Below are 27,135 nucleotides of genomic sequence, written 5' to 3' on the forward strand. Positions count from 1 at the left end.
GAGCCGGAACCACTGAAGCCTGTGCACCCCAGAGCCCATGGTCTGGAACAAGAGGAGCCACAGCAATGAGAAGCTTGTACACTGCAATAAATAGTCGTTTCTGCTCACCACAACTAGAAAAAAAACCCTGCAAAGCAACGAAGACCCATCACAGCTATAAATAAACTTCTATCAGAACTTTCCTATCAGAGCTATTTTGGGCATGGGATGGGAGAAGACCATGTTGTGGGATTGTCTTTGAGAGGCTACTGCCTCAGAAAGAGCCCCTATTATTACTTAAGTAACTTAAATTCTACCGTGGGAACAGTTCAAAATTCAATTACAGTTACAAAATCCTTACAGGATTTGTACACTGTAGAAAACAATATTTTGCTAAAGTACTAGTCAAAAGGAGTCTAAACCCCTCTGGCTTGTCCAGGAAAGACAGATGAGTCTGCATAATAGTCATCATTATGATGACAGTAATGGCTTCCATTTACTGAATGTTCACAATTGATAGGCATTCTGGTAGGCATCTGAATACATCACTTCAGTGATTTCTCACAGAAAGCTTGTGAGGCAGTACTTCCAGAAAACCAAAGCTTGGGGAGATTCAGTGTTTGGTTGAGGTCACATAGTGAATAACTAGTGGAAGCCTGAATTCAAACTCAGTGCCTTTAACTTCAAAGCATATGTGCCGTATGCTAAACCGTTTCAGTCACGTCCAAGTCCTTGAGACCCTATGGTCTGTAGCCCACCAGGCTTCTCTGTCCATGGGGATTCTCCAGGCAAGAATATCGGAGTGGGTGGCCATGCCCTCCTCTAGAGGATCTTCCTGACCCAGGGACTGAACTGGCATCTCATATGTCTCCTGCAGGTGGATTCTTTACTACTAGTGCCACCCGGAAAGGCTGTATATTCCTAACCAATAGATTTTCTGCCTCCTTAGATCTGCATGGCATTCAAAAGTTTCCAAGCAATTTTAAACCATTTATTTAATTTCCTTTGAAGACATCGGAAAGGAATTATAATTCCTATTTTATAAATGAAAAATTAGGTTTAGAATGGTTATCGATCACTTTTTACTTATGGCTTAGAAACCAGTACAAAATCTGGTTCTTTCTATAGTACTATAGCTGCCTTAGTTAAAAAATACAATTCAGGTTTTTGGGGACAAGTTGATTTGGTTTCTAAACTTCCCTTGCATGACTGCCATCTGCTCCCACATATGATAAACACGCTGAAGTAAAAGCATATACGTTGCCCATGGAAGTCTAGCATTCATATTTTCACCTGCATGTGAAAAATGTCCATGGTTACCATAGCAACTCGTAAAGACTACCACAGGAAAATGAAACCAAGCCTACATTTCTCAGCACAACATTGCATGCTTTGCAGTGCTCCGGTGAGATTTTCACTGCCAAAGGCTTGTCTGACCAGTTCCTTAATCACTGACTGTACTTCGTCATCTCTATCACACTACCTTCCTCCAAACAGTGAACACCTAGATTCTCAGGCCACTAACAATGCTGATGAAAGAATCAGAGGACAGTTGCTATAGCTGTGTAATTGATAAGTGAGCACTGAAAAACCTGTCCTCAAGAGCGCAACCCAACTGCATTTGAAAACCAAGGGAGAATTAGAGTGTTTCACAACAAGTTGAACATTAGCTTAAGTTCTCTCTTCTGACCAATTAAAATGCCAGAAACTTAAAAGCATGAATAGCGTAATAATAAAAGTAACTACCATTTATTGAGGATTTGACACTGGCAAGCATTTTACATACATTATCTATAATTTTCACTTCTTCAGTTCAGTCCAGGCATTGCTACCTCTGTTTCACACACGAGGCTCAGAGAATCATGGAATATAATACTAATACAAACATTTAACATTTATTGAGCCCTTAACTTATATGCAGAGTACATCATGAGAAACGCTGGGCTGGAAGAAGCACAAGCTGGAATAAAGATTGCTGGGAGAAACAGCAATAACCTCAGATATGCAGATGACACCACCCTATGGCAGAAAGTGAAGAGGAACTAAAAAGCCTCTTGATGAAAGTGAAAGAGGAGAGTGAAAAAGTTGGCTTAAAGCTCAACATTCAGAAAACGAAGATCATGGCATCTGGTCCCATCACTTCATGGGAAATAGATGGGGAAACAGTGGAAACAGTGTCAGACTTTCCCTTGGACTACAAGGAGGTCCAACCAGTGCTGTGATTCATGGGGTTGCAAAGAGTCGGACACGACTGAGCGACTGAACTGAACTGAACTGAGCCCTTACCATGCGCCATGCAGTGTTCTTGGAGACTCATGTATATTACTTAAAATAATCTTTAAATCATCACTTGAGGTAGGTCCTAATATCCTTCTTTCATAAGTGAGGAAACCAAGGCAAAAAAGGAACTTGTTAATGGTCATACAGACAGTAAATGGCAAATCTGCTTTTACAGAGTAGAATCCATCTTCGGGAGAGGGCAGGTTCTCAAGTTGGCATGTGAGATCAAAGTCACTGGTACTCATTTGGAAGAAGTCCCTTTGCAGAGCCCACCTATGAACACACCCATTAAAGCTGCAGTTGCCTTGGTTGAAAACCAGAAGCAGTAGTTGACTTGCATTCTAAGTTATACAGTGAACAAAACAGAAGGTTTTAAATAATAAAAACATGCTCACCTAAGGAAAATGTTCAAACAATCAAGTCCATGGGACTGCATATTGATCAAGACGTGAGCAGATACTTATTCCTGGAATACACTCTCATTGAGAGAGTGATGGACAGGTTTTTTAACTCTTGTTAAACTTAAATAGCTAAACTTGTGTAGTCTAAATACACTATCAGTGTTAGTTGCTCAGTTGTGTCTGATTCTTTGGGACCTCATAGACTGTAGCCAACCAGGCTCTCTGTCCATGGAATTCTCCAGGCAAGAATACTGGAGTGGATAGCCATTCCTTTCTCCAGTGGATTTTCCTGACTCAGGGATCAAACCTGGGGTTCCTGCATTGCAGGCAGATTCTTTTACTGTCTGAGTCATAAACAATAGCCAAATAAAGGAACTGAACCCAAGATATTTTGCAACTTGAAAGTCCATCCTATTTCCATCATGCTTCATTTGGGATGACATGATAAATATTTATAAATAAATGAGAAACTTCCACCCACTCAAATTCTGACAAAAACAAGTATACAAGCATAAAAATCTGTACCTCTCTGTGATCCCCCTGCCTCCCCTACAGCAAAACAATACTGTGTAGGAGGAAAAGTTAATGGTTCTTGATAATGAGTGGCAGGTGGGAGAAGCCAGATCAAGGATTAAGTCAAGGAATAAGTAAGACACACAGGTAGGCATCCTCTCCCTGCTCCAAGCATCACCTTTAAGAGCCCGATTCCAGCCCATGTCCTTGTCATCAAAGATCAAGGTGACTGCTGTCCCCTCAAAGAAAACACCTTTGTTTACTTTTTCTCAATTGACTAGAATATATGAGAGAAAAGATAAGTCTCACTATTCAGACAACAGTAGGTATATGTCTTATAGATGGTCTGTTACTAAAAACATTGAAAAGATTTGTTCTAAGAGAACGTTCGCTTGTTCATATGTGATGAAGCCAAATAGATATCATGCCCTGAAAAGAAATCAATATCTGGCTGGCAACAGGGCCCTGCTTACCATGGAGACACAGGTCACGCTATTGAAATTCCACACAGCACTGCTTCCCAATTCTTGTTCCCAATGAACTAGCATTAGAATAATTCTACTGATGTCAATCATTTGATATATAATGAGCACCAGTGAAAAGCATAAAGTTAGCAAGAAAATCTGTCTCCCATAAATTTTAAGGCATCATTACAGATACCAGTCAAGATATAGTCTCTATTGGTTGCTAAGGGAAAAAACAGTGATTTGTACAATGAAGGGATTAAAACAATGTGTTTGACTTTCCTCCTTATCTAACATTTCACTGACATTTGTAGCTTAAATACTGAAACCTCAAAAACCTGAAATATAAAGCACCCTAAATATATTTACAGTGATACTGACATTTTATAGCATTCTTGGAAAAATCAGTTTTCAAAATGCCATTCATTTCTCAAGAGAGTGCAATGCAAAGTAAGAACAGCAACAGAACCATCATAACAACAACAAATTCCTATATAATTCTACCGCTGCTGCTGCTAAGTCACTTCAGTCGTATCCAACCCTGTGTGACCCCATAGACAGCAGCCCACCAGGCTCCTGTCCCTGGGATTCTTCAGGCAAGAACACTGGAGTGGGTTGCCATTTCCTTTTCCAATGCATGAAAGTGAAAGTGAAGTCGATCAGTCGAGTCCGACTCTTTGCGACCCCATGGACTGTAGCCTACCAGGCTCCTCTGTCCATGGGATTTTCCAGGCAAGATTACTGGAGTAGGGTGCCATATATAATTCTAAAGAAACTCAAATACAAGAGGGAAGAATTTTGTCTTGATACATTTTTTCCTTCACTAGCAGTACTCTTTGTTCGGGAAAACACTCTCTGATAATAATAACTGTCAATTTCTTTGATTGGTTTAAGACTGGCATTTTCAGGAACTGCTTTACTGAATCTAACATCTCTGTTTTTCTTCTTCATAAGCACCCTCATGGCTACTAACAGGGTTAAGTGCCTTTTATTGACTCAATCACATGATGGCCTTGTAAGGTAAGCATTATCCCCATTTTACAGACATCAGGAAGTTTAGGAAAACCAAGACAACACAGAGAAGATATTCAAATCCCAGCTTGCCCATATCAAATGTCATACCTTTGCTACTACTCCTTGCTATCTACTAGTCTATTCAGATTTTCAAAATATCCTTAATGTTTTCAAGAAATGAGTAAATATTAGTTGAACTATTACCTGGTGGGGGAAGGAGAGGGTGGATGAATTGAGAGAGCACCGCTGACATATACACAGTACCAGATGGAAAATAGACAGCTAGCGGGAAGCTACTGTGTAACACAGGGAGCTCGGCTCAGTGCTCTGTTATGACTCGGAGATGTGAGACGGGAGGGAGGCTCGAGAGGGAGGGGGAAATGTATGTATATAGCTGATTCACGTTGCTGTCCAGCAGGAACCAATACAACATTGGGAAAGGAATTATCCTCCAATTAAAAAGAAAATTAAAAATAAAGAAATATTACCTGGATGAATGAATTGTATGACTGATAGTCACTACATAGCCAGCTCCTCCAACGTCTAAGTAAGGGCCAGTTAAGGAAATCAAACCTGGATTAGCTACTGCATGGAGATACCTGATGGAGACCAAAGAAAGTCCTTACTTTAGTGTACGAACAACAACTTTGCACATTTCAAAGAAAAGTGAGCTTGCAACCTAAAAAAATATTGTAAACTGTGCTTATGTTACATTTAAGTTCAAAAGGATTCCCACCCTTTATATCTGACTACAGCATCAACAACAAGGGGTCAATAAAAATATGGAATTCTCTTTTGAAAAGATACTGAACTCAGTATATATGTGAGATTTTAATAAGCTTTTAAAAATATAGATGTTTTCGAGGCAAAACCAAAGATGAATAAATCAGGTAGGGGCAAACACAACTGGGCACATACAAATGAGCCCTGGATTGGGAAGGGCGGGAGAACAGGCAGTAAAAAAGATGAGCCAACTCCCGAGTAACCCAGCTGCTAAGCAGCTCAAGAAGAGAAACCCTGTTTTTATGCCCAGGTTGCCCCTTGCTATACTACCTGACCAGCTTTTGCATTTGAAAATCAGAGTAAAAATAAATCCTTGAAGTAAAAAAGTATTTTTCAGTTTTTATGTCATTTTTCGTAGGTCATATATGAGCTGTAATTTGACACCATGATCATATGCAATGACAGTAAGTATATTCATTGTGGACACACTGCATATAAGGTGGGAATCAAACCACTAGGAACTGAAAAGGCCAAGTATAAAGCATTTCAGTCTCAACAGCTCAGTAAAGAGATAAAAGCACTGTAGACAGAGGAAGCCCACAAAGCTGCTGTTCACACTATGTTTAAAAAACAATACAAAAACATATTTCCACTGCCATGAAAAGTATCTTCTTTAAATATGACTGCCAGAAGTTGCTTTACCGTATGTACTTATCATGTCTCTCCAGGACTGGGGGAGAACCTTTGATAATGGAAGCCCCTAAAACTCACCATTGTCTCCTAGTGGGATCAAATGCTTTGTCCATGAGGGAGCCAGGATAAATTCTGAGGACGCCATTGGGTGTTGCTATGTAACGGCGGACAATGTAAGTGTTCAGGCTACTCATTTCCATTTGTGTCATCCATTCATCTGTGACGTGGCTGGTAGCCATTACTTCATTTCTGACAGAGAACTGGGAAACAAAGGAAGACATAGCGGGGATCCTTTAAGACTCACATGAAAAGAGAATGGCCTGCTGGCAGAGCTTCCCAAAGCTCTCTTGCAGAGAAGCCAAGCCCAATTACTTCTTAAAAATCTTTCCACAGCAGATGGATACAGCCAAACTTGGTGAAAACAAAAGCTTCCTGAAATATAGCCAGTGGACGTGTGACTTACTCAGTTGTTCATCCTACTTAGGCTTTCTTGCATTTATGAGGAAAGAACATATAGTGCAGCATTAATTAAATACACACACAGGCGCGCGTAAACACACACACACACACACACACATCCCCTAAACCTCTGCTCCTTAAACTTCATCATATTTATCTCAACCGACAGTAGGGGCACTTTACTTCATCCCCCTGGGAAAAATGGGGCTGGGAAAGTTTCTCTGGTCTCTAACTCCTACCCCGCCTACCTAGAAAGCCTCTACTGCATCTAAAGCCTGAAAGATATTCTGCATCTGGCCCACAGGGCTTCTTAATCCATCAGAAGGGTCCTCGCTGGCCAGCCTCCCCTGGGCCTCACACTCTGTCTTTCTGGCTCTCCAGCTGAGAGGCACAGATCCAGAGGCTGGCTTCCCACTTCAAAGGTTCACTGCAGCAACCCCTTCCAGGCTTGCGGAGGGGAATAGCAGAAATGCGGGCCCCAGGACAGCACTCACTTTGAGCCCCGGGTTGGCAATGAGGCGGGTGTTGTCGCTGAGATAGGCTGTGTAGTGCTCCACCATGCGCTTTGTCTCTGGCTGGCTGAGGTGCTCGTAGGGGGAGGAAAAGCTGCCAGCAGACAGCATAACGGTTGGACTTTCTGAAAGAGAAGCAAACAAAGCAGGCCTGAGAACATGGGGCCTGCACCTCAGGCTCAAACAAAAGCCTGGCTAAGGCTCTGCCCATCTGTCAGCTGTAGGGGCTTAGAGTCACTCCTAAGGAAAGCAAAGAACTCCACGCTAGAAGGAGCTGTGAAGGACAAAAGTCAGATTCTCTCCCTGCAGGGAGCTTACAGTCCTGGATTCTAAAGATCAGTCCTGGGTGTTTACTGGAAGGACTGATGCTAAAGCTGAAACTCCAGTACTTTGGCCACCTCATGCGAAGAGTTGACTCATTGGAAAAGACTCTGATGCTGGGAGGGATTGGGGGCCAGAGGAGAAGGGGATGACAGAGGATGAGATGGTTGGATGGCATCACTGACTCGATGGACATGAGTTTGGGTGAACTCCGGGAGTTGGTGATGGACAGGGAGGCCTGGTGTGCTGTGATTCATGGGGTCGCAAAGAGTCGGACACGACTGAGCGACTAAACTGAACTGAAACCTGAAGAGACACAAGAGTTGAGAATGTAACTGTTCAACATACTGACTCTCTGCAACCCCATGGACTATACAGTCCATGGAATTCTCCAGGCCAGAATACTGGAGTGGGGATCTTACCAACCCAGGGATTGAACCCAGGTCTCCCGCATTGCAGGTGAATTCTTCAGCAGCTGAGCTACGAGGTAAGCCCCAACATACCTTAGATCCACATAGAACATCTTACACTTATTGGGACCAAGGAGGTAGCACATGACATAAAGTCAGACTGGGTTGGACCTGGGCTCCACCATTTCCTGGTTGTGTGATGTGTGGCATGCTCGGTCACTCAGTCCAACTCTTTGCAATCCCATGGACTATATAGCCTGCCAGGCTCCTCTGTCCATGGAATTTTCCAGGCAAGAATACTGGAGTGGGTTGCCATTTCCTACTCCAAGGGATCTTTCTGATGCAGGGATTGAACCCATGTCTCTTGCATCTCCTGCAATGGAAGGTGGATTCTTTACCACTGTACTTCCTGGGAAGCCTGTGTGACTGTTGGACAAGTTAGAATACATGTGATGTTTTTATCATCTGCAATGTGGGGGGAATAGCAGTGCCGATCCTACAGAGTTAAGGTGAAAATTATATGTTAATATACACAAAGAAAATGATTTAATAAATGTAAAGCATTTAGAACAGTCCTTGCACAAGTCATGTGTCTCTGTAAGTTTTGACTCTTACTGTTCATATTAGTATGATTATCAAGGAATAAGAAAAAATGGAATAAAAGTGGAGTCAATACAAGACTCAACTAAAAAAATTATTCTCACATAGCATATTCTCTAAACATAGCATAAACAAAGTCTATGAAAATGAAGTAGTTAATTGTTGGTCTTACTTAAGAGGAAAAACCCAGTATTATTAGGACAGAAATCCTTGCAATGAATTCCATTATGAAATAAAAACACTACATCTTTGTTTTTGAAATTTTACTCAACTGTATATTTTTAAAAGTATTAGAAAGCACTATCACATGTCTTATCTCGTTTAAATATGTGGGTGCTTTTCTATTCCTTTGTCAGTTCTCACTCACAGTGTCTCATTTCCTTGTGGCCTGGTTTTCTGTCACTGGATGCTGGGCTTACAAACAATTTTTGTAGCAAATGCTAAGGCTCAACAGGATGGGAATATCTTCCTCCACAAAGTATTGCTGTGCCAACCCCAAGATGAGGCAGGATGGGGAGGTGGAAACTCTTCCAATGAGACAGGATAATGACCCAAGTGCTACACTGGGAGACTACGGTATCCAGCTAGTCTATGATGAGCTAACACTCGAGATTCCTTAGACAACTCAGAAGACAGGAATCTCACGTCAAGGGCTGACTTAGTTCCAATTCATTCTTACCCTGAATATATAGTCCTCTGTGACTTCTGCTAAAAGCAGGTATGTGTGTGGGGGAAGGTGGGGGCAGAAGGGAGCAGTTTCACTTGTAAGTCTCCACATTTTGAGGACCTTGGATTTGATTTTTGTCGCTCTCCCTAGCCCAAAGAAGCTACCTAAAGCACAATTTCACAGTTGTTTCTTCTGGATTGATTATTATTATTATTGCATTTTGGCTACACCACACGGATTTAAGATCTTAGTTCCTTGACCAGGGATTGAACAGGAGCCCCTTGCATTGGAAGCACAGAGTTTTAATCACTGGACCTCCAGGGAAGTCCCTCTTCCGGGTTGATAAATATGAGTACAGTAAAACCAGTTTTAGATGACAGCTTTCTTCTCTGGGTTCTTACAAGCTCCTGGACTTTGGTCCACTACCAATTAGGTTAGTTCTCTGACAATTTTCAAAAAATTTAAAAAAGGTTCCATCCAGGACTTTTGGTTGAACTGAGCAGGATGGGTCAGAACGGCAGTCTTCCTTCACCAGAACACAATGCTTCCAGTATTGCTGCGTCTCCTTTAACTCTCATATCATCATGGTATAGCTTGGGAGTAATTATTGTATCCATATCAAGGAAAAGAAAGCCAGTGGCTAAAAAAAGGTTCGGTTGCCTAGCAATGAGTTCATGTGTATATGCTCGGGGGGCCTTCTGTGCAGGGTGTGCCAGAGAGACTGTCCCGAAACTCAAAGAATCTAGGACCCAATTGCAGAGATAAGAATAAAGGAAAAAAAAAAAAGGAAAACAACAATATTAGACAACACAATGATATAAAAAACATCTCAGGGATAAGAGTTGGACCAGAAGGGGAGGAGAGACAACTCGGGGAGGGGACCTTCCTTGTAGCGATGTGGATAGAAGGAGAGGAAAAACCAAGATACAGGGCCTAGAGTCTTACGTCTAGGAGCTAGACACATAGCTCTTACATATATACCTGTGTACGCAACTGCACAGGATGATGTCATCTTTCAAAATTCCTCTGTCCCTCTTTGTATACCAAGAAAGACAACGCCCCATCCTTCAGACCTCTGGAAGGGAGCTCCAACCTAAATTAATACCTTGCCTCAAAATCCCCATCATCAATGAAATTAGGTAAAAATCACTTATTTGCCATTGTTTCCCTTATTTTCCACTTCTTTTAAAAAATATTTGAATTATCCTGCTTCACTTTCATTACCAACTGTTTCATTGGAGAAGGCAATGGCACCCCACTCCAGTACTCTTGCCTGGAGAATCCCAGGGACAGAGGAGCCTAGTAGGCTGCAGTCCATGGGGGCGCTAAGAGTCGGACACGACTGAGTGACTTCACTTTCATGCATTGGAGAAGGAAATGGCAACTCACTCCAGTGTTCTTGCCTGGAGAATCCCAGGGACAGGGGAGCCTCGTGGGCTGCTGTCTATGGGGTCACACAGAGTCAGACATGACTGAAGTGACTTAGCAGCAGCAGCAGCACTAAACTATCCTCAGTGATCTCTCTACACATTGTCCTGGGGGAGTTCTATGGCCAAAATGAAGTTGGGGTGTACAGTGGAAAGAGTACCCAGTGGAAGTCGGACACTGGCATAAGGTTTGTCCGTGTGCCCCCAGAGCAGCTCACTAATCCTAAGTAATGTATGGGCATTGATAAAGCTCTACATTTTCTGGGAGTGAAAATGTCCAACTGAGCAGGACCGTCCAACTGAAATACAATGTAATCCCCCATTGTGACATAAACATTTCTAGTAGCCACACGAAGAAAAGGAGGACCAAACAGGTTAATTTTACTAGTGTATTTTATAGACTCCAATATATCCAAACATTATCACTTTAACATGTAATCAATACAAAAAATTAAGTATGTATTTTATACTTACAATAAATCTCAACTTGGTTCAGCCACATTTTAAGTGCTCAATAGTCACCTGTGGCTACTAGCTACCATATTGGATGGTATAGCTATGAGGGATTATCTGAAGGAAATAAAAAATCTAGGCTTGGGCTTTTTTTTTCCATTAAGAAAAACTGCTGCACTTTGCTGTCCCAAATTTAAAAAGACTGGCCTTGTAAATCAACTATACTTCAATAAAATTTTTTTAAAAGATTAAATAAATAATAAATAAAAAGTTTCTTTTTATTACCTCATTTTCCCCAGCAGCAGTGTTTCCCATAGTGACTAAGGGAATTCCGCAGATCTGAGCTTTTCTTTAAGTAGTTCTTAAAAATATAAATTAAAGGACATACTGTTTTGTATGGGGCTTCCCTGGTAGCTCAGATGGTAAAAAATCCACCGGCAATGCAGGAGACCTCGGTTCGATTCCTGGGTTGGGAAGATCCCCTGGAGAAGAGAAAGGCTACCCGCTCCAGGATTCTGGCCTGGAGAAGTCCATGGACTGTATAATCCACGGAGTCACAAAGAGTTGGACACGACTGAGTGACTTTCACTCAATCACTCACTCACTCTTTTGTATAGAAACAGAAGGCAACCCTCTTTCCCTCAAACCTAAATTATAACAAACAAGGAAATGTAAATCCAAGTAGACATCTCTGGCCATATAACTTGTCCACACTGATGAGTGTGTCATAGATAAAACTACTTAGGCTGGCCTGCTCTGTTGATCTCATGTCCAGGCAGAAACTCTGTAGGGTGGACTGTAAAAGAGAAACCTGGACACAAGTGTTCTCATTTTAAAACTGGAGAATGGATGGTGACTTCTAAGTATTTTCAAAGGTGAAAAAGAAAATTTTTGTTTGATAATACTGTGAGTATACTGTGACATATAACATACGCCACAGATGCCTAGTATGCATCTGGCACATGGCAGCATGCAATAAAAGGGGTATATCAGGTATGGGAGAAGCATGAACCACATCTGAGCCTCGCTTCTTTCTGTGTTACTATGGGAAAGTTATGATCGGGTGGGCCAAAAAGTTCATTCAGCTTTTCCCATAGGATGATATGGAAATACCTAGACGAACTTTTTGGCCAACTCAATATTTGGATAAGCCCAAAAGTCCTCATCTGTAATAGGCCAACTCAGACGATGGCTGTAAAATACTGGACACCGACAAATGCAAATTCCCTTTTAGTTTCTTTGAATTAGTTGCCTATTTCCTAAGCGCTTTTGAAGACAGGGATCTGTGATAGGTACAGATATACACTATGTAGATATGTAGGTGTGCTACCCTTGGACTCTTTACCATTTTCCCACCTCCTATGCTGTACGCCTGCATCTTCATTATCTGCGTGCCTGCCTCTAGTGGGCCATATCTACCACTCTGTTTGATGGACATTCTTTGAGCTGCTAAAACCTCTTTGTCCTGCATTAGCAGAAACCTGAAAGTGACTAAGGAATATGAAAGTCCAGCTCCCTTTCCTGAGTCAGGGCAAGCTTTGTGGTGTAATTTACACTCCAAAGCCCCCCTCAGGACTAGGGTGAGGCTGGAACGTCACTTAAAATCAAATTCTGGCTTGCTTTCTCCTTTCTTCCTTCTCCTGTTAACTTCACTTCTGTACTTGTTTCTTCCAAGAGTTCATCCTGAATAAGTCACCAACCCACAAATCCTCATCTCAGTGACTCATGGAGAACCAGAGACAAGGCAAGGCCTCACACTGTTTTTACATTTGTCTCCCCACACGGGCACTGCAGGTATTCAGTGTGCTCAGTCACGTCTAACTCTTTGAGATCCCACGGACTGTAGTCCACCAGGATCCTCTGTCCATGGAATTTTTCCAGGAAAAATACTGGAGTGGGTTGCCATTTCCTCCTCCAGGGGATCTTCCTGACCCAGGGATTGAAACTGCATCTCCTGCATTGGCAGATGGATTCTTTACCACCTAGCCACCTGGGAAGGCATTTGGCATCTTAGTCCAAATCAATGCTCATGGGGAGCTGCTGTCAGGAAGACAACAATGGAAACTGAAAAGCACAGGGTTTACCCAGAGTGGCCAGCTGTTTGAAGTGGAGGCAAGCACTAGGCTGGCCCAGGAGGTCCAACCGGTGGTACAGCAGCTTGCTGCTGGGGACAGTGTTGAGGTTCTTCAGTTGTTTGACAGGTATTTCTGGTTGTATTACCACAATACAGAGAATGAAGGAAGTATCTTGGACCTGGAAAATTGACAAAGAAAATGTTAATACAGAAATGAAAGTTCCTGGAGAGATAGTAAGTTGGTCAACATTACTTTCTGCTCTCTCTGCTTCTAACCCACACAGAAAAATACGTGAGGAGTGAAGGAAAGACAGGAAGATGGGGTAATAGAAAATGGTTCTGGCAAAAAATCACATTTTCTATTTTTTATTTTTCTTTCTGATCGAGGGAACTTAATGCATGTAACAGAAAATCATGGAGTTGATGAAGGGATTAGAAAATAGTCTCTCTAAAACAGTAACCCTAGTCCTCTTTTGCTTATTTAAGCTAATGGATACAAGCTGGAACACGGCATAAGAATACAACACTTATTTCTGTTTGGGTTGGAAATGCGTTGTAAAATATACAGTTGGTTTTGCAATGAGTGTTCCGAGAATTGAGTATTTTAAATGCCAATTATGAATCTATATAACACAGCCTGTACAGAATCTGGTTTACTCATTCAATTCCCAATGAACACTTTCTTTTCTCTTGGTTAGAGGTGACCAGGATCTCAGACTCATGAAAAGTGCAAACCCTATCACTTCCTAGCAAAGCTGGCTTGACTTGTCCTTTCAGACCAGGAAAGGCAAGTGTGTTGTAATTTGGCCTAATTTAAGCTCCTATGTAGAGACAGGAGTACTTTCAGATTCATTCTGCTCCTAGAAATGGATGCTTGAATAAAATTTGGTGGGAAGAATGTCTACATGAATCAAAGGCCAAGTCAAGCTATGTAGTTCTAGCTCCTTGACTTAAAAATACAAGTCAAACTTCTCTAAGTTCATTATATTAAGAGCTGAACAGAATATATTTTAAAGGTGGTTTGTACTTAAATGAAAAGAGTGATAACCAGCAAATTCAGAACTAAAAGATGGCCAGAATCAAAGCAACTCAAAAGATAAGTTAACAATCAAGGAGAAATTTTTTAAACAAGGCAGGTTAGAGTTAAGTGTAATATGTGGTTTCTAAGGATAGCTGCAGAATCTTTTTAAACACAGGGGAATTTGCATCTTCCTGAAATTGCTTTTAAGTACTGCTGCCAAGGATATTCAATTACATTAGCAAATTTAATCCTCTTCCTCAACCCAACAAGTTAGAAAGTGACAGAGTATTCTGAAGTGGTGTTTACTATTTGCCCTCTTCCTGTCTCAGCATCTTTTGAGTTTGCTTCCTGTGCTGCAGGAAGTTCTATGCTGCTGCTAAGTCGCTTCAGTCGTGTCCGACTCTGTGCGACCCCATAGACAGCAGCCCACCAGGCTCCTCTGTCCCTGAGATTCTACAGGCAAGAACACTGGAGTGGGTTGCCATTTCCTTCTCCAATGCATGAAAGTGAAAAGTAAAAGTGAAGTCGCTCAGTCGTGTCCAACTCTTCACGACCCCGTGGACTGCAGCCCACCAGGCTCCTCCGTCCATGGGATTTGCCAGGCAAGAGTACTGGAGTGGGTTGCCATTGCCTCCTCTGAAGGAAATTCTATAGGATAATTCTTATTCTCTTATAAGAATTCTATAAGAGAAAAAAAGTCAATTCTGTAAGATAAAAATTCTATCTTTCTCTTCAAGGGTCAATTATATAAGAGAAAAAAAAAAGAACTACCCTAAGCATCTAAAGGCAACACTTCATAATTTCTAGCTGGAAAGGAAAACAGATTTCAAAATAGGTCTCCTTGCTATTGTGTTCTTAGCTGAAAAAGTAGTTGCTTGCATTAAGGAATTAGTATAACATATCTAGAAGAGGCCTCCATGAGTGGGGAGTGGTTTTTTTCACTGATTATCCATGGGATTCATGTTTTGAAGTGAACCATGCCTGTACAACACTGGAATGTTGCAATACCTTCTGATATTAGTCAGTATTTCCTTCTGGCACAGCATGCAGCCTCCTCAATGCTCAAAGACAGACTTGAGTTGCATAGTGACAAAGTAGTAATCTCTTAATGCTGCTAACATAATCTCTCATGTTACATTTAAATTAATTCAGTGAAATAATCCGTCAATATCTGCTATATCTATGGATGCCAAGAAGTTTAACCAATTATTATCAACATCAACTAAATCTACTTAAATTGTATTTAGTAGAGGAATCCATTTCACTCCGGAGCACAAGAGTACTTACTCCCCCTTTCTGCTGATGTAACTAGAAAGAGCTTACAAATTCTTGTTCTTATTTCTGGGTAATCAGGCAAGCCTTTTAACTTCAATCTCATTATTTATTACCACTTTAAATGTTCACTTAACAGTGACATTCTTGATAACTGATGTTGGAGAAGACTCTTCAGAATCCCTTGGACAGCAAGGAGATCAAACCAGTAAATTCTAAAGGAAATCAACACTGAATTCATTGGAAGGACTGATGCTGAAGCTGAAGCTCTGATACTCTGGCTACCTGATGTGAAGAACTGACTCATTGGAAAAGATTCAGATGCTGGGAAAGATTGAAGACAGGAGGAGAAGGGGATGACAGAGGATGAGATGGTTGGATGGCATCACTGACTTGATGGACAAGAATTTGAGCAAGCTCCAGGAGTTGGTGATGGACAGGGAAGCCTGGTGTGCTGCAATCCATGGGATCATAAAGAGTTGGACACAACTGAGCGACTGAACTGAACTGACAATTTCAAAACTCTGAGAAAGTTAACACTTCTACCTGAAGTGATTACATGATTATATTCATTCAGCTAAGAAGAGTCGTCAAAATGTGCCAATACCATGGAAGAAAGACAGTTTTTATAAAGATTATACTTCCCAAAATGTTAATACTAGGTTTATTTACTCTACAAAGAAGGTCTTAAAATGCCTGTATTTCCTTCTATCTCTTTTAATGCCTACAAATATTAATACAGATTTTTTTACCAGGATGTACCTGAATTGCTTTCAATTAGGATATAGTGTAAGATAAGCAATCTCCAATTTTAAATATAAAAGTATTTTTCAATTCAGAATTCTGGTGTCTGGCTCACTCTTTCTGATGTGAAAAATTAAGCAATTAGTCCTTATTTAAAAATTGTATGTTTATAAAGGGCAGATGGTATAATCATTCTAAACAGAAAAAAAATTCCTGAAAATGAGCTGTCTCAGAGAGTTTTGAAACAGACATTGACTTTTTTCAGATCTGTATTTATCAGCAAAATATCAGCAGAATTAGGCTGATAAACATAAGCTTCTCCAATGGTCTTATTATTTTGTTTCGTTTCATTTCCATTTTAGAAATTGCTGTTGCCTTATGATTCTATAAAAAGCAAATAAGAAGATCATAAGAGAGTCATGTCTAGAGGCATGTTGGCTTCTCCCGATTCCTATCATTCCTGTGTAGACACAGCACGGAGGTGTTGAACTGTGCATCCACTGCTAAGCTGGAAGCTCTGTGAGGGCAGCAAGTATCATTCTTCTTTGTCCTTCTCAGGTGACAGTCAATCTTCAATAGCAGGTCTTAAAGGGGTGAATAAACAGATCCATTTAGGATCGACAACACATATTAATAACATCAGAAATGGCCTTCCAAGGGAATCTCGAGTATGACTGTATTTTAAGTTTAATGATTATTACTGAATGATAGAAAAAAAGATCAAAGTCTACTCTTCTTTTGGTCAATTAGAGTACTTAGGGCCCCATAATAGCACTGTTATGCTATGCTTGGGAGGGGGAGTAAAGGACAAAAATATTAAGTAAGATGTGTGGTGTGTGTCAGATTCTGTTTCTCTATGATTCTTTGAGGCTCAGTGTTCTTTTTAAAAAAATATTTATTTCAAATAGGATATACTGTAAGATAAGCAATCTCCAATTTTAAATATAAAAGTATTTTTCAATTCAAAATTCTGGAGTCTGGCTCACTCTTTCTGATGTGAAAAATTAACCCTGCAGCATGCAGGATCTTCCCTGTGGCACGTGGGAACTAAGTTTCCCAACCACGAATCGAATCCGTGTTCCCTGCATTGCAAGGTGGATTCCTAACCACTATACCACATGGGAAGTCCGCTGAAGCTTAAGAGTCTGAATGAGGCTAGTGAAAGAACGTGGGTAGCACAGGTATGGCTAGCAATCTGCTTGTGGTACATGGGAGCAGTACACAATCTAATCTAAATCTGTCTTTTCCTTGGCATCAATGGAGGACATTCATGCTTCTGTATCTCCTTTTCAGTGCCCAGTTTCCACAATCTAAGTTGAAAATGATAAAAACAAACCGTTGCTGTTGTTCAGTTGCTCAGTCATGTCTGACTCTTTGCGACCCCATGGACTGTAGCACACTGGGCTTCCCTGCCCTTCACTATCTCCTAGAGTTTGTTCAAACTCATGTCCATTGAGTCAGTGATGCTATCTAGCCATCTCATCCTCTACTGCTCTCGTCTTCTTTTGCTTTCAATCTTTCCCAGCAACAGGGTCTTTTCCAATGAGTTGGCTCTTCGCATCAGGTGTCCAAAGTATTGGAACTTCAGCATCAGTCCTTCCAATGAATATTCAGGGTTGATTTCCTTTAGGATGGACTGGCTTGATCTCCTTGCTCCAACTGGATACAATCTAAATGTGTATTCGTGCGACTCAGAAGAAATTTGGTTGATCTATGTAATGTAGTACAGAGCCATTGAATGTGTTTTCACTTATAGAGATACATGCCTGTGTGTGAAGAATAAGTTTCCTGAAATTGATCAAAGTGGTTACTTCTGGGAAATGGGAGGTCAAACTCGGGAGGGGAAAGGGCAGAGTTCACTATCTATTTTTTTTTTTAAATATGGTTTGATTTATTCATGAGTAATTAATGGTTTTATAAACAAAAAAGGAAAAAAATATAACATTTCTATGGAATCTCTTCTTTTTTCAATCATTTTAAAACAGATTAGTAACATTACCAGGCTGAAGGTCCCTAGAATTTCTGCATGAGGAAGAATGTTGCATCCTGCACCTCCCTGAAGCAAAGGAGGCTTCCTCGCACTCACCATCTTCCAGGCATAGCTAACATTGTAGGCCTCCTTTCCAGTTTCCCTCAGCTTGTTTATGTGCCAGGACAGAGATGAGTTCACAGGGACTGCGATAATCTGGCTGCCCAGAGGGAGGCTGCATTGGCAAACAGAATGAAATACTTCAGGCAAAAGATAAAATGAAGCACTTAATTAAAGGCAGGGAAGACGCTGTGAGTCACTGACCACCTCCTGATTTTGAAAAGCAATGAAGCTCATCACTTTTGAAAGAGATAATATGAGATTTTTGATTTTGTAAAAGCATTATGTCAGCTCCGTACTGAAAACATTCCTTCCTCTCTACTCCTGTCCCCTGATTCTAATTCTTTCCAGAGACTAACTTGTCTCAAATCACTCAGTCATTAATTTACAACCAATGAGCACAAAGACCCGTTTCTCTATAGGTTACCATCTGCCAAAATAATGTATCATGGTTGGAAAAAATCCAATCTGTTCCTTATTTCAAGAGAAAATGTTGTATATGATTGTGCTGTCAACTTGGAATGGACAGTGCTTTGCCAAGCTATTTTTTGGCATGCTCTAGAGCTGGTCCTCAACTTAACCTCTTATTTTGCCAACAATTTCCAACTTGGTATAACTGGAGTATCTTTAAAAATGAGATGAGATATATCTGATTTTACAACTAAAGGCAATGTGAACATAAGAATTTGATTTACAAGACATTCCCCCCAAATAACAGTTCTACGAGATCTTACCTACTTTACAAAGTAAACAAAATTTTGGCTACTATTCTTATATCAAAAACCATGCTCTTGATAACATTAAAATAATTTATATACTTGCTTTATTTCTTATTCTAAACACTCATATTTGACCTCAGTGGATCCTATTCTCAGAGAAAAAAACAAGATATTATGACCCTCACCTTTTCCTTACCTTAGGATATTTTGCCGAACCAACTCAAATTTGGGGATATTTTCATAATGAATGATGTCAGTGTGAAGGGGGGGTTCTGAGAGTAAATATGGCCTGGTAAGAGATGGATGCATAAGGGTATACCCTGTAATAAGAAAAAACACACACACACACACTATGGGAAACATGTTGTAGGAAGAACTGATTCTAATAAAAGTGCTCATCGTAGATTTGAAATGTGGGGTATTCTGGGAGGGCTGCTCAACACTCAGCTGCTCAGTCTGTAACTCAGCAGTCCAATAAAACCTGAACTTGTTTTATGTTTTCTTGCATAAAACTTTGGAAGTGTAGCAAGATGTCTTAAATTCTTGAACATCTCCCTAATCAAGAATATTTGGGAGGTACTGACCATTTGGTTTTCATTTCATAAAATCTATCACATAAACCTTAATGTCAGTAAGTATTAAGAAAACAATATAGACCAAAGAAAGATCCAAAGGATCACTTCTATGTTTCATTCAATCCTCAAGTCTAATTTCCTGACGGTTATAAGTAACTATCACCTACCCCTCAACACAAGATAGAAACAAATGCACGATCTTCAGATGCATTCTGCCATCGTTATGGTCCTCTACGACAAATAAGTAGTCCTAGTCACACTTTTTCTACAAATACCAGCATTTTCCTACTTTGTTAGTATCAGAATCTCTGCAGATGACTTTTCTTCAGGATGGTAAAGAAACCGTTCTTTGCTATGTAAGTTTTAGTAGATTACCTTTGTCATCTATGAGGAAAGTATAGGAAGCCAAGGAGTCTTGGTAATACGTCACGTCTTCAAGGATGTAAGCCAGGTTCACGTCCACACCTACGATTCCCAGAAGGAGGTTTCCAAAATAACAGGGTTTACTTACAGTCATTATCAAACCTGCGGGTTAAAACAAAATAAAAAATCAAAACATGTCAGAGAAGGCATTGAACAAAGGCTGGTGCTGTGCTCCAGGCACTGTGAATGCGGCAAACAGCATCTTAGTTTGCTCTGAAGTTTCCTGTCTGCCACAGTAACCAAGCACTGCCTTTGCTGACAGCATAAAGGAGTTATGAGTGTGAGGGAAATAGACTCTTTAGGAATTCAGACATCTTCATTACCTTAAATGGAGGTAATTTGTACCTTTTCCACTATTTTTTCACCTAAAAGGATACGACACTCCAGATCCATACGAAACATCAGCAACATATTTATCATTCTACTTCCAAAGTGGGGATGATTCAACTGACTTTGCAAGACCACTGGACAAAGAATCTAACATTCTGGGCTCTAGCCCAACTGTGCCCTATACATATCATACATATGATACTGGACATAACTTTGAAACTTGATCTTCATGTCCATTTAAAGGACATAGCAGTAACAACCTTACCAATCTCTGTGCTGTGCTGGGCTCAGTTGTGATTCCATGAACTGTAGCCCACCAAGCTCCTCTGTCCATAGAAGCTTCTGGGCAAGAATACTGGACTGGATTGCCATTTCCTTCTCCAGGGGACCTTCCCAACCCAGGGATTGAACCTGTCTCCCATGTCTCCTGCATTGCAGGTGGATTCTTTACTGCTGAGCCACCAAGGAAGCTCACCGTACTCATTTCTAGGGGATGTTAAATGAAAGAGATTATGGATAAAGGAAAGCTTATAAGGTATTCTATTTTATTAATGAATCCTATAAAAAACCAGAAAGATAATGAGAAAAATAAAACATAGAAAGGTACAGAATCTTATGATCTGGCCACTTAGAACTCTGAGCAGCTAAAGGAGACATTAAAGTTCTAAGGGAATGTATTTCTAGTCACTTGGGCCAAGAGCTTGCAAACGTTTACATAAATGGTCAGGTAGTAGATATTTTAGGTTTTGTGAGCTATTTAACCTCTGGTGCATATTTTTTCTTTTTTTTCTAATGAATCTTTAAAAACATAAAAACCATTCTTAGCTCACAGGCCATACAATAGGATACATAGGGAAAGAGAAAAGCCAAGGGGAGGAAGACCTACAGAAGTAGAATGCATGAACAGTGGTCAATACATTGCCCGGAGCAGCAGAACAACTGGGCTCTCTTCTCATTTCTACTACTGAGTTGGCTGAGACGTGCCACCTCTCTGAATCCATCTCCTTGTGCATTCTATGCGGAGCTGAGACAAAGTGATCTCTAGGACCCTGACAATTCTACAATCCCATGGTTCTAATGAGGTTGCAAAGAGTCGGACACAACTTAGCGACTGAACAACAACACATGGTTCTAAATAAAATTTAGAACAAAAAGATGGATAGTTTCTCTCCATCTTGCTCTTATGTCTTACAACGCTTGATGACATGTTCATGCCTACTAGCATGGCAGAAAGCCATTCTTTTATCAACACCTAGGAAAGGGATTTAAATCACCTTGAAGACTTCTACAGAGAGAATAGTGTCTGATGTCCACTCAAAATATTATTGAGTTGTTGTGACTGCAAAGACCAATTAAATGTATCACTTGGAAGGAAGAAGTGGATACACTTCTGTAACACAAGGAAGTTCTGGGTATATAATGTACAGCCATAGGGACTATAGTTATAGTTATTAGTATTGCACATTTGAAAGTTGCTTTGGGTAGATCTTAAAAGTTCTTAACACAAGAAGTAAATTATAACTACGTGAGGTGGTTGGTATACAGTAAACTTATTGCAGTATTTTGCAATATATACAAATATCAAATCATCATTTTGTATACCTAAAACAAATGCTCTGTTGTATGTTAATTATATCTCAGTAAGACAAGAAAAAAGAAAAGCTATGCAATGGGTATTTATTATAAATTCAAAAGCATTCTTTAAGTAGTCAATTTTCAGAATGCTATCTATTGGTTTTAAAACATTTAAAAATAATAGTTATCTAAGAAGCTTTTAAAAATACATTTTGGAGATTTTTGCTCAGGTATCCCTGCGCAAAGGGGTTATAAATGATGGGAGCATCGCTATGAGGGCCAGGAAACAGAGGTCACAGTCTGCATGCCACACTCCCCTGGGCTTTAGTCTAAGAAGAAAGTCTTTTTTCACAGAGCAGTAAAGTGCAACAGAAATACTCGGGGACCACATGCTCACTTCAAATTTCTGTTCTCCTCTGGACATACTGAGAGCAAGCTTGATAAAAGAAAGGCAGTCTTACTTTTCAATTATCAATTTGGACAGAAGACTCTTTATCCCATTGTGGCAAATAAAGACTGCTAAGCTCTTGCTACACTTAATGAAATACCCATACACCCTCCCTACAAGTACATAGACTTATATTTTAAAAGAAATAGGTCTAGTAACTGATATTTGAATCTGTGGAGATTTTGAATTAGAGCCATCTAAACATGAGTTTCTTTAGACTCAGGGTCCCCTTGTCATGGAGTTAGAGGAAGTATCACCCAGTAATTCCAGGGACTGAAAATACAAAGATAAATATGATATACTCTAGTAGGGGAATGCAGCAGATCAATAAATAGTAATTGAAACCCACTGCTTGGGAGTCATAAAACAGGCCTTAAGGACTAAACTTTGGAAAGCATCAGCTTTGCATATAATTTAATTTAAAGCATACATGGTAGCTTCTGGATGGAATATTTTGGGAAGGGTCCCACTCTACCTGATACCACTAACGGTAACTGAACTTGACTACATAATCCGCTCTGCTTGATCAGGACTCAGTCTCTACACCTGTCTCAATTCCTTTCACACAGAATTGTCATGTTCCATTGATCTATTTTTCTCTTATCTGATTAAAATACTTCTTGAGGGTGAGATATGTGTCCATCCCTGCCTGACAAAATACTTGACCGGCATTCAGCCACATTGGTAAAATGCATAAATTGTCATTCACGTTTAAGACTGACATTTCCCTATAAAAAGAAATAACCTTATGTAAAGGCATGAGTTTCTATTCTATACACATCTGTTGGCCCTGCCAGAACTAGGAAGGAAAAAGAAATTGAGGTGTGGCAGTAGCTACCATGCTTCTTCCCTATAGAAAGAACATATCTACTGAACTTCTATAAATCATAGCCTCTATAAGATTTATTCATTTTTATATGTGAGTTTTCTCTGAATATTGTAAAAATTCCTAGCAAATGGAACTTAAAAACAAGATCTCATATGGTGATGCTGTTAGGCAATACTAATTGCCTAGTAATTGCAAGGAGATCCAACCAGTCCATCCTAAAGGAGATTAGTCCTGGGTGTTCATTGGAAGGACTGATGCTGAAGCTGAAACTCCAATACTTTGTCCACCTGATGCAAAGAGCTGACTCATTTGAAAAGACCCTGATGCTGGGAAAGATTGAGGGCAGGAGGAGAAGGGGACGACAGAGGATGAGATGGTTGGATGGCATCACTGACTCGATGGACATGGGTTTGGGTGGACTCCGGGAGTTGGTGATGGACAGGGAGGCCTAGCGTGCTGCGTGCGGTTCATGGGCGACTGAGCAACTGAACTGAACTGAAATCTTATAAAGTTAATAACCCAAAGACTTATTATGTGAAAGATGTCGTGTTTTTGCAGATAACCAAATGTGAGTTAACAAGATTAAATACGTTACTAAAAATAACAAGTGGTTATTTGGTAGGTAGGATTTGAAATCCTCTCCACGTCAGGCCTGTATCTATTATAGACTACACTGTGTTGCCTTGCCTTTGATGCTGAATCCCAAGCACTTCTGCCTTATTTACCAGTTGCTGTGCAAAGTTACTGTTTAGTACCAAATTCACTTTTAGATTGGGGGGAATCCTCACAAAGCTTCTAGATGTACCCATTACGTTTTTTTTTAATTGTTTATTTTTAATTGGAGGATAATTGCTTTGCAATATTGTATTGGTTTCTGCCACACAACAACATGAATCAGCCGTAAGTATACATAAGTTCCCTTCCTCTTATACCTCCGTCCCACCTCCCATCCCAAGATCCAGTATGTTGACTGAGGCTAGAGCAATGAGGAAGAAATAAGGCTGCGGATTTCTGCTCTAGAACATAGTACTCACTGGGCCAGTGGCAGGGAGGCTACACAATCCTTTGACCAGAGAAAGGGACACCCACACTTCCCCTAAAGCTCACATGGCAAATACTGAACAACATTTAAAAGTTGCTGTTTGACTCATGTCCACTTCTTTTCGCTTTCCTTCAGTAGGAAGTTTTCTCCGAACTCACCATCTCCCATCTCATCAGAGAAGGGGAGGCTAAAGACAGCTTCATCAATCATCCGGTTGGGAAGGTTGGTATAGAACCTGCCAACTGTGGTCTCCAGGTTACTCAGCTGGTTCAGCACCATCATGCTGCCCTTAATCACAGGCAAGGCTATCCGGTCCAGCACGCCATACTTCCCTGAGTTCTGTTCGGCCAGATCTCTTAGAAAAGCCAGCTCTTTCAAGCCAGTCACCCCATCTGAAATAGAAAGCCAAGGGAAGACAATGTAAAACAAACTGGTGTATATCCATAGGATAGCCTTGTCATTTAGATCTAATAAGGGTCTCAATGAGGTCTTGCAGTGCCAAAGGGATCTTTGCAGAGACAATCTGGACTCAGGACACAGATACCAGTTCCTGCAGAGGAACAAAGCTGAAGGCATGATCTTTCCTCAAATAGTAATGAGGCCAAAGGAATTCTTCAAAGGGCAATGATGAAAAACACATGACTAAACAGAGGAGCCCCATTCAGCAAGGATTTCTTCCTTGAAAGTTTAATTATAAAATGTAAATTAGTTTTCTGCATTTAATATTTGAAAGCAAAAGTAATGATTAACAAGTCTGCATTTAATTTAAATTAGTAGATGAAGTTGTAAGAGTTTTAAAGGATTGAGGTTTGCCATTTCATTTCTTACCTCTTTGCCTATTAAACACTTGCCAAAGTCTCATGCAACTAAATGAAAGAATTATGGATTGTATTTAGTGATGTCTCCAAACCCCATTTCTTTAAACTCACTTTAATTACAAATGTTTTCATGCTTTATATTGTAGGGATAATACTGGATTTGATTTATTTAATATATATTTTTTATGTTTAGAGAGTTTTAAAATCTTTGTAAAAGATTCAGGCATACTGGGATGTATTGTTCTACATCTGTAATCTATAGCACAAAAATAAATTTAATAAACCTTTTTTAAAGTTTTGGTTTGCTATTGTTGGAACACAGTCAAAAGGATTAGTAACTGATCCCATATGGGTACTATTGTAAACAAATTCAAGTTATTTCAGTCACTACTGAAATTCTACCAATGAGTTTTAAAAAGATTTTTGCCTCATGTTCTTGAACTGTTTAGTCATTAAAATATCTAAAAGTTCATGGTTCACCTACCTTCAGTGACTTTATCATTTTTAAATAGGTAATATATATACTTCTAGCTTTGGAAGTCCATTTCTAAAATCATGGCAGGATCTAATGGGTATTATTTCTTTCTTAACACATTGTATATAAATAATTTGGATTTTGCTCCACTCAGACAATGCTAAAGGAGAATCAGAATCAGATTATCGTTGCCTTTGCTTGACACAGAATTGAAATGGGAGGTGAGTGGTATACTTCAGAGTAAAAGACAACACATAAGATGTGATTGATCCATGATCTTACACCCTTGAGAAGCTTACAGGAGTGAATGATAAAAGGAGACAATTTGAGGCGATAAAAACATTTCCTTTCTTTGTCATGTACTGCATGACTCTTTCAAAATGTACAAGAAAAGTAACAAACAGGAAAATCTACCAGACAAAGAGCACAGCACAAGATACCAAGGATTGGGTTATTTTATGTCACTTCATTATGAAGCATTATGCAGGGGTGGCAGCAGAGTAAGTAGGGTGGCAGACTGGATTATTCTATCAACAATGTGGTCGTGTTGGAAACTACATTTCCCAGAATCCCCTTTCTTCTATGCTTCCAGGTTAAACGTGGCCAAAAATGAAGTGCTGTAACTTGAGAGGTGAAGCGAGAGATGTTAAGAGACAGACACAGAGGGACTTGAGAGTTCCAGTTCATTCCACTCTTCTGATTTGTGTTCAGTTCCCTTTCCCAACTGCTGGCTTACTCACCAAAGGCAACCCAACCAAGGGCAGGCTCACTCCGGATGCTTCACTGAGAATTCACAGAGAGAGCAGCCACAAAGACAACAACTTTTCAGACTTGTACAACAGACTTCCACACCAGACTTCCTACACAGTCTGCAGTGGTCCTAGTCTCCAGATATCCTTGCAGGCTTCAACTTGTTCACCCAGATCAGAGCTGGTTAATAACCTTTGAGTTGTCAATTCCTCTTTGCATCTTTACTCTTCCAGTTTCCCCCCATAATTGTGTACATTCTTATTCTCTTATTTTAAATTGAGGTATTGTGTTGTTTTCAGGTGTACGGCAAAGTGATTCAGTTATATACATTTATATTTTTTCAGATTACTTTTCAATATAGGTTATTACGAGATATTGAATATGGTTCCCTGCATTACGCAGTAAATCTTTGTTGCTTATCTATTTTATGTATACTAGGATTTGTTAATCCCATACTCCTAATATATTCCTCCCTGACATCTTTTCCCTTTGGTAACTGTAGGTTTGTTTCCTATGTCTGTGAATCTGTTTCATATATAGATTCACTTGTATTATTTTAATTTTTTTAAGATTCCACATATAAGCGATATATTTGTCTTTCTTTATCTGACTTACTTCAGACTTAATTGTCCAGGTTCATCATGTTGCTATAAATGACAATGGCTCATTCTTTTTCGTGGCTGAGTAATATTCCATTGCATACATTTAGCACATCTTAAACCAATCATCTGTTGATGGGCAATTAGGTTGTTCCCATGTCTTTGCTATTATTAATAGTACTGCTATGAACATTGGGGTGCATGTATTTTTTTTTTTTTTTTCAATTTGAGCTTTTGTTTTTCTCTGATAGAAGTTTAGGAGTGGGATTGCTAGATCATATGGTAGCTCTATTTTTAGTTTTTAAAGAAATTTCCATACTGTTTTCTACAATGGCTACACCAATTTAAATTCTCATCAATAGTTCATGTTCTTATTCTGATAATTAATTTGATATACCACAATTTTCACTGTGATTCTGCTTCCCTATTTGAACTG

The 27,135-nt window shown here is 40.0% G+C and overlaps 1 protein-coding gene across 1 annotated transcript in view; it reads right to left on the reverse strand.

Annotated features, from left to right (window-relative positions):
* CACHD1 (cache domain containing 1) overlaps positions 1-27,135 on the reverse strand; it is a 236,249-nt gene that overhangs the window by 23,038 nt on the left and 186,076 nt on the right. The window contains exons 9-16 of the mRNA XM_005886691.3: positions 24,216-24,449; positions 19,786-19,935; positions 19,032-19,155; positions 18,114-18,231; positions 13,001-13,169; positions 7,021-7,163; positions 6,146-6,327; positions 5,140-5,250 (exon numbers count right to left, since the gene is read on the reverse strand). Coding sequence (XP_005886753.2) covers positions 5,140-5,250; positions 6,146-6,327; positions 7,021-7,163; positions 13,001-13,169; positions 18,114-18,231; positions 19,032-19,155; positions 19,786-19,935; positions 24,216-24,449 — 1,231 coding nt within the window. The remainder of the gene's footprint in view (positions 1-5,139; positions 5,251-6,145; positions 6,328-7,020; positions 7,164-13,000; positions 13,170-18,113; positions 18,232-19,031; positions 19,156-19,785; positions 19,936-24,215; positions 24,450-27,135) is intronic.

This window comes from Bos mutus, chromosome 3, assembly GCF_027580195.1.
Source record: "Bos mutus isolate GX-2022 chromosome 3, NWIPB_WYAK_1.1, whole genome shotgun sequence".
NCBI classification, from domain to species: domain Eukaryota; kingdom Metazoa; phylum Chordata; class Mammalia; order Artiodactyla; family Bovidae; genus Bos; species Bos mutus.